This window comes from Notothenia coriiceps, unplaced genomic scaffold (genome assembly GCF_000735185.1).
Source record: "Notothenia coriiceps isolate Sejong01 unplaced genomic scaffold, NC01 NC01_scaffold00008197, whole genome shotgun sequence".
Lineage (NCBI taxonomy): Eukaryota > Metazoa > Chordata > Actinopteri > Perciformes > Nototheniidae > Notothenia > Notothenia coriiceps.
In genome coordinates this window covers 1-8241 of record NW_011340898.1, presented here as the reverse complement: position 1 = coordinate 8241, position 8241 = coordinate 1, and the positions used below count along the sequence as shown (strand labels likewise).

The 8241-nt window shown below is 44.6% G+C and overlaps 1 protein-coding gene across 3 annotated transcripts; it reads right to left on the bottom strand.

The window, feature by feature from the left end:
• Nucleotides 1–6: 6 nt before the first annotated feature.
• Nucleotides 7–4443, bottom strand: cass4 (Cas scaffold protein family member 4). Of its 3 annotated transcripts, none has more exons than XM_010770019.1 (6): nt 3981–4443; nt 3277–3360; nt 3070–3186; nt 1630–2943; nt 1408–1497; nt 7–1198 (listed from the first exon to the last, which is right to left on the bottom strand). In XM_010770019.1, the coding sequence occupies exons 1-6, from the start codon at nt 4323–4325 to the stop codon at nt 782–784; spliced, it is 2367 nt and encodes a 788-aa protein (XP_010768321.1). In that variant the 5' UTR covers nt 4326–4443; the 3' UTR covers nt 7–781. The 3 variants fall into 3 exon arrangements, with proteins under 3 accessions (XP_010768321.1, XP_010768322.1, XP_010768323.1); XM_010770020.1 differs by having other exon boundaries at nt 1408–1473; XM_010770021.1 differs by lacking the exon at nt 1408–1497.
• Nucleotides 4444–8241: the final 3798 nt, after the last annotated feature.

Below are 8241 nucleotides of genomic sequence, written 5' to 3'. Positions count from 1 at the left end.
GGCTATCGGCCAAGACTTCCCTGTACATAGCCCCGTCCACCCTCTCCTCGATGCAGGGAAGTCGTCCTGTCCCCTTAGCAGAGAAACACCCCAAAGGAGCCCCAGTATGAGGGCGACTGATGCTCATTTTGTGTTTCTTCTATTTCTGAATAATGGCACTAACAGTTGTCTCCTTCTCATCAAGCTGCTCTCTGATGGTCTTGTAGCCAATCCCAGCCTTGTGCAGGTCTACAGTCTTGTCCCTGAGGTCCTTAGACAGCTCTTTAGTCTTGTCCATGGTGGAGAGGTTGGAATCTGATTGATTGATTGATTCTGTGGACAGGTGTCTTTTATACAGGTAACAAGTAGATATTAGGAGTACTTTCCTAAAGGAAGAGGACTTACGTTATTCTCACACAGACCGGTTGGGGGTTTAAATACTTATTTCACACAATTAAATGCAAATTAATTTATATCTCTTATGTGATGTACATTTCTGGATATTATTTTTGATATTCTGTCTCTCATTAGTGAAATAAACCTACCATTAAAATGATAGACTGTTCATTTCTTTGTAAGTGGGTAAACTTACAAAATCGGCAATTGATCGAATAATTATTTCCTCCACTATAGTAACCAGTACCTGCATTCATAATTGTGGAGAATTTTAGCTCAAGTGATGACCCTTTGGCTAGTATCAATAAGTAGCATCAATGTCGTTGAATATGGCATGAATGAAAACTAAAACAGATGATGAATATATGTTTTTTGCTGTACAAACAAATCCACTTGCTTGATATGTTCAGAGGTCAAGCGATTTTCGAAAGTGCTGTGCTCTTTGGGCAAGTTCTTTAGCAAACTCTTGAGCCTCATGCAGAGCTTGCTTATCAGGGAAGTGCAGTGCTGCCTTCTTAGTGGCCACAGCCAGCTGCTTCAGAAGAGCACACAGGTGGTTACTCTTACACAGGAGGCTCTGGGGGGACCCTCCACGTTGGGCCTCTCTGCACAAGGTGTCCACCAGCCTCTGGCCCACCATGATCACCAGCTTACTCTGCGAGATGAATTTCTCTGGTGGCTGACCATCCCGGAGGCTGCCCACAAATCCCCCGATGGCCTTCTGGAGAGCACCAAAATAAAGCCGGCAGTGCTCTGACACAGAGGCTGGTCGATGTTCTTCTGTGCCGCTGCAGGACTCAGAGGAGTGACACTTGTTAAGAGCCTAAGCAGTGGAACAAATAAGGCAAAGATTGACACACATTGTCTTTATCTGAGTACAAGAACGGTTTTGATACCTGGATGGAGACATTTATAGATAATGTATAAAAAATACATTTTCTAAGATGCAAAGATTTTTCTCAATTTGGTCATGCTCATTTAACTCATTTAATTTAAAGAAACAAACCCCTTGTTTAAAAAGAAGATACTGACCTGTATATTGTTATAGACTTTGTCTGATGTGACTTTATCTCTTTGTTCTTTCTGCACTTCCATCTGCTGCTTTTCAAAGTCAATTTTTGTCTGAGTCAAAAGTGGTCGATCATGAAAGTTACTGTATGCTTTGAGTTTGCTTTGGATACAAGTTCGTCATCAGTTACCATAGTAACTCAACTTTATAATTTAGGAGGACTAAGAAGATAAAAAAGTTTTTACCTGTAGCTCTACGTAGTCATTGTCATCCTCCACCAAGGCCCCTCCTGGTTCACTCACATCAGGACTCTTCTTTATATCCAGCTGACCTAAGGGGTTGAGAGGCTCTGGAGCTTTCTGCGAGGCTCTGAACAGAAGCTTGCCGTTGGCATTGATGATGGATACCAGACGCTTGATGTCCTCTGGAACCGTGCGGGCCACCATAACGAAGCGCTCCAGTTGATCAGGTATCTGGACCTGCCCAGAGTCCTGACAAAGTGTATTCAGGGGCCAGCCAGTCATATTTAGTGCACTAACTGTTTGTTGAAGGATCATGCCTGAGTCTTCCACAATTGACAGCTGTTTATAGAGCCTTGTCTGAAGGTTGGCATCGGTCAAAAGGCGTGCATTGCCTTTAACATCCAAAGCAAAGTTTAGGAAGCACATAAGAGAACATGCAATCCCCTCTGATGCTTCTTTGATTTCCTTCAGGTGTTTCTCCAGGTGTTCTTTGCTCCTCCAGTGACTGCTGACAAACTCCATAAGACGGGGGACAGCCTCGCAAATTGAAATTTGCAGGTCCAGAATTTTGCGACAGGCTTGATCCTGGCTGAGCGTCACTTCTCGCAGAGGCTCGGGAGAGGGGGAATTCAGAGTCAGAGAGTCACAGGAGCTAGCGGAGGAGCTGGAGGCCCTGCTGATTCTTTGACTGTCTGTTGCGGAGAGTCGCAGGGTTTTACCTTGATCATTGTCCTCTTGCACTGGTGACTCCCCACTTCCGGGAGGGTAATGGAAAGATGTGCAGGCCAAAAAGTTCCTCATTCGCTGCAGACGCACCTTTGTGAATTCATGAGCATTACTTGAGTCGCCCCTGCACTCTAATGGGATATGATCACTGGACGGTTGGTTGAGAACTCGAGTTAAAGGTTCCTCCTGGGGTGGAACTGCATAAACAATGTCCTCCACAATCCTCTGAGTTGGGGGCTTGTCATAAATTGGGGCCCTTGGCAACACTTTGGGTGGCCTCACGATGTCAAGTGAATTGTGTTTTGGTATATCATAAAGCAAGGAGGTTGCAATGCCTCCTTGAATGGGCCAAGCATGTGCTGAAAGAGTGTCACATAGTCTACAAATGGCTTTGGAGGGCATGGTATCATTGGAGATTTGGGGTGGACTAAGTTTCTCAGGACCCACTGGCACATCATAAATCCACTCAGGCTTGCAGGGGATGGGAAGGGTGCTGTATCCACCCATCATTATGTGTTGGGCTTCTGTGGTGGAAGGAACAGGGATATCATAGTTTGGATCCTGAGGCAAGGATGGTGGAACTGCATACACCTGTTCACAAGAAAAAAGTTGTCATTATTACAGTTATGCAGACAAAAAAAGTCTTTAAATGACTTTTTTAATTTAGCACATTTTAGGGTCCTTGTTCAATAATCCTTGTAAATGTCTTTAACTCACATAAGAGTCTACCGGATTGCAACAACTTAAACTCTCCGGAGAATCAAATCTTTTCTCCAGCTCTGAAATTGGAGTCAGGGAGGGTTTCCGTGGCGTATGTTTGGGAGTGGTTGATGCCTGCAAAAAGAACATATCAATAACAGTGGCATAATATTTACAAAAAGTCCCTATGCGATGCATTTAGTTGTGTTAAATGCAGGAGCTCACGTTGAAAAGAGAAGCTCGTCTTGCTTGGCTCGGGACATCGTAAACCTCTCCTGTAGAACTGGACAGCTTGCTTGAGAATGAAGGCTGCAGACAGAAAGACAGGCTCTCTTCAGGGTTGACTGTTAAGACTTGCGCTGCTTTGATCAAAGCTACATTACATCATTGACCTCTCGATCAACACATTTATGTGGACAGTGTTTGCCCATAGAGAGTGCGGGAGAACCCCAATTATGTTACACTTTGCCAATTAACGCAGCTCTATAATAGAAACCTTGCTGCTTGTTTAATCTTTGGTGGCTACTGCAGAAAGGAACAGGAATCCCCTGGAGCGGGAGAGGAAATGGTGAACATGTGAGTTTATTTCTCTCCACCTTCTGCCAGACAGACACTTCTGTCTTTTTGGGTCCCTAGCGGCATGAGCTGCTGTTTGAAGTTAAAAGTGTCTGAAGTCTGTGTCTGTTGGTCTTTTACAGGCCCATAAAGAGCCTGGTGCTACATGCCTGTCCCATGGAGAGGCCCCTGGTCCCCATCTGTAAGCTCTTTTGCCAGCAGGGGTTTCACAGCTTTGCATTTCTGCAACATTCTACCTCTCTAATCAAGAGGGTGAACTCTTCCAAGGAAAAGTCTTGACCCCAGATAAATAGAGAGACTAAGGTCTACATTTAGGATTTAGCTTTTTTCTACATAAATTCAATGTTTGTTACCTGGTTTTCCTCAGGTCCTTCTTTGCTGTGCCTTAGTGCCTGCTGCACTGGAATTTTTGAAGCTGATAGATGAGTGGACGGGACCTTGTAGATCTTATCCATGCGTTCATACGCTGGGCTGCTGCATGGTCGAGGTACACATGGGATCTGGTAGATATTTTGCACACTGTCATCCGTTTCAGCATCAGTAAATCTGAATGTTTCTGTGTCATGGCTTAATGAGCTTGCAATGGTTCCAGTTTGTGGTAAAAGCTGCAGTCTATTTGCAGGGGCCAGCCCATGGCGTCCATAAAGAGAACACATCCACCATCCGCTGGTCCCAGCCACGCTTTGATCCAGCACCATGACAATGTCCCCTTTTCTGAAAGCCAGCTCATCTGCACACTCTGCAGTGTTGTCATACAGAGCCTTTGCCAGTTTGTTCTATAATAAAGAACAGGGAAAATGGAACTTAAGGTTAGAAGGCAGAACAAACTCTAAGGCACATTTCAAATGACAAAAGTAATATACTGAACACAAAGACAACCTCAATGTGCAGCAGTGCTGCGATATTGTAATCTGCAAAACAAAGATCTACATTTAGTTGGTAGTTCTGGATGCTGCTGAAGGCCTACGACAACTTTCAAAATATTGCTACAAGTTGCAGATTTGGTAATCAAAAGATTCACAAGGCAACATTGCCTTCATTTCAGTCATTTTCTAAATCATTAGTAAATTGATGGGAAATGGAAAGCATTTATATACTACTTTCCCAGTATTTGTGAATTTTCAAAGTGCTTTACAACGTGAGTCTGCAGTCACCCATATACACACATTTATACAGAGGCTGGCATACAAAGCTAGCTTCAGGATTTATTAACATTCACACACACTCACACACGGTTGTCCATGCCGTCAGGAGCAAATTGGGGATCAATATCTTGCCCAAGGATCCAACCTACCTGAGGCAAAGCCACCAAAAAGTTGTCAAAAGTCTCAGTGACTCCTTCCCTTATTGTTAACATGCCTGTGAAACAACAAAGAGTAGAGCTCTTTTATTCTGAATGTGGCACTCTGTATGTTCACTTCCTTTTAGGGCTTTCTGCATAGAGGTGACTTCTAACAAGATTTTTCCTCATCTTGCAGGCGTGCAAGTATATGTCATAATTTCACTCAATTCTTTTTAGATATGATTTAATCTCTGAAAATCCGCTGGAGGTATAATAAGAATACAGTCCAATATGTAGTATACAGATAAGTATACAGAGTTGTGAATATGCATTGGTGGAAATTACCAGGTATTTTTACTTGACTATTCCTATTTTCTGTACTTCCCTCACAAAGTGGATCACAGAGAAAAAATGTGTTTTGATTTAAAAGGGCTCTGATAAAATAAAGGAAGAATTGTTTCTTTATGTATTGTGTCTACAGCAAATTATTTGACATTCAGTATATCATGTGTTGTGAAGGCAGCAAAGTGCCATTAAAATCGAACAAACATTATATTACCATAAACATAACTAAAGCTGGCTTTAGATCCATGAGAGGTCCATGTCAGTGAAGGCATCATTTCATTACCTCATTGCCTTATTACAACAGCAGTCTATGGAGTCTAATTACTCTCTATTCTCGTTGCTGTTGGTCATTTATCTGTAAATGTGATACCGCAGCATTTGCTTTTAACAGATCCGATGTGTTTAGATGTGGTTATTCTTAAGCAACCTGCTGTCGTTTCAGCACCCTCAGCTCAAAACCGTGTGTGTGTGTGTGTGTGTGTGTTTGCTGGCGCTGAGGGTGAATCCTCTGCAACAAAGAACCCATTCACCATCAGAGGCCGACACGCTCAGCACCTGTTGGATACACGCCTAGAGAGCCCACTGACCGCACACGCACGCACGCACGCACGCACGCACGCACGCACGCACGCACGCACGCACGCACGCACACACACACACACACACACACACACACACACACACACACACACACACACTGCTACGCTACAGACATGCAAGTGAAGAACTGAGGGTCAAATGACAGTCAGTAGCCCCCCCGACAACATGTAGGTTGTTGTACTTTCTCCCTGGACTCAAGAGGGTATTCATTCCTGAGACGACATTTGTCATGAGAGGTTGTGTGTTTAAGCAGCCCGCTCAGTGTCAGTGCCAGTAGTTGCAGCATTTGAACCAAAGCCTATCATGTGACATGTTTCTGGTATCAGTTTAACCTTTTTCATTAGGTTATATAAACCCATTGGATTGAGGTCAGCTCTGACTGCCTGGATCTACAGTAACAAGGTCACATTCAGCTGTGACTCTTTTGGACTCCTGCACACGCCTGCTTGTGGCGATCAGCCTCTGGACAACTGGCCTCGGCTCTTTAACGCCCCAGCTGTCTGCTCTCTGTGCCTCGCTCCGTCCTGTTCACACATTATCCTCGGCCCGTTAGATGCACCTCAAGAAGTGCTTTAAAAGCTTCTTTTCAGGCATTAAGATGCTTCTTCTACCGGTTGGATACGGAAAGTATGATTGTTTTCAAGAATTATATTTTCAACTGCCATATGATCCCAAACACTTAGAGCTCAAACTGCTAGTTAATAAGTCACTGTTTAGTGTAAAAAACTCAACAAAAAGCAAACTTTACAGACCTTAAAGGCAACGCTCAAAATCACAACCAACACACCAAAACCCAATAACATTCAATTTACAACGATATAAACCAGAGAAGATGCACATTTTATAAGACGTGTGAAGCAGGAGATCTGTCTAAATGCGAAATGATACTCTAACAGAAGTGGATAGCGATGAAGTCAGTGAGCCAACTCAGTGATATCTGTTATTCACACTATTTACTCTTCTTACTTTCATAATTGAGCTTAAAGCGTGGGAACCACACTCTGACCTTTGCCCCCTGGAGCCCAGCGTCAGGTCAGCTCCTCATTGTTACACACTCACACACTGCAGGCCCAGCACAACACACACACACTCAGGATGAGGCAGAGTAAGCCTTCATGTGAACAGGAAGTCAGCATGTAAATATGACATATGAAATGTTCCCATACTATCTGAGAGACTAAGGGATAAACAACTGTTGATTTTAACCCTTGCTTTTAACATGTGCCAATGAAGAGTATATGGTTGACAACTCCAAAAGCTAGCAAGAATAATTTTAAATTACATTATTTTTTTACAAAGGAACATAAACTGTAGTTGTGCGAGTACAAGAAGTCATTCATTGAATACAAGTTCTATACTAGAGCACATGGAAGCAAAGTACTTTTTATACACTGCTTAATCCCAAACAAGGCTGTAGTGTTCACTCATAGTCAAACAGTCACCACTTCCTGCCAACAGTGGAGACCAGAGTGCTGCTGAGCTGCCATTTTAGAGTGGGTATAAAAGAGGGACACCAATATCTGGTTCAGACCAGTCTGTCTGTCTGTCTGTCTGTCTGTCTGTCTGTCTGTCTGTGAACCTGTCTGTCTATCTGTCTGTGTCTGTCTGTCTTTGTGTGTGTCTGTCTGTCTGCCTGCCTGCCTGCCTGCCTGCCTGTGTGTGTGTGTGTGTGTGTGTGTGTGTGTGTGTGTGTGTGTGTGTGTGTGTGTGTGTGTGTGTGTGGTGTGTGCGCGCGTCAGCCTGTCTGTCTGTCTGTCTGACTGTCTCTGAGTCTGTCTGTCTCTCAGTCTGTCTTTCAGCCTGTCTGTCTGTATAGTCTGTATATGTGTCAGCATGTCTGTCTCTCAGCCTGTCTGTCTCTCAGCCTGTCTGTGTGTCAGCCTGTCTGTCTCTCAGCCTGTCTGTGTGTCAGCCTGTCTGTCTCTCAGCCTGTCTGTCTCTCAGCCTGTCTGTCTCTCAGCCTGTCTGTCTCTCAGCCTGTCTGTGTGTCAGCCTGTCTGTCTCTCAGCCTGTCTGTGTGTCAGCCTGTCTGTCTCTCAGCCTGTCTGTCTCTCAGCCTGTCTGTCTATCAGCCTGTCTGTCTCTCAGCCTGTCTGTCTCTCAGCCTGTCTGTCTCTCAGCCTGTCTGTGTGTCAGCCTGTCTGTGTGTCAGCCTGTCTGTCTCTCAGCCTGTCTGTGTGTCAGCCTGTCTGTCTCTCAGCCTGTCTGTGTGGCAGCCTGTCTGTGTGTCAGCCTGTCTGTGTGTCAGCCTGTCTGTGTGTCAGCCTGTCTGTCTCTCAGCCTGTCTGTCTCTCAGCCTGTCTCTGTGTCAGCCTGTCTGTCTCTCAGCCTGTCTATCTCTCAGCCTGTCTATCTCTCAGCCTGTCTATCTCTCAGCCTGTCTGTCT

Bases quoted from the DNA above. Each gene is read 5' to 3' on its own strand.
- cass4 (XM_010770019.1), bottom strand. From the start codon at position 4,325: ATGGTGCTGGATCAAAGCGTGGCTGGGACCAGCGGATGGTGGATGTGT. The intron at 2,944-3,069 runs GTGAGTTAAAGA...TCTTGTGAACAG, and splicing joins GCAATCCGGTAGACTCTTAT to GTGTATGCAGTTCCACCATC. The intron at 1,199-1,407 runs GTCAGTATCTTC...TCCACTGCTTAG, and splicing joins AAGTCTATAACAATATACAG to GCTCTTAACAAGTGTCACTC.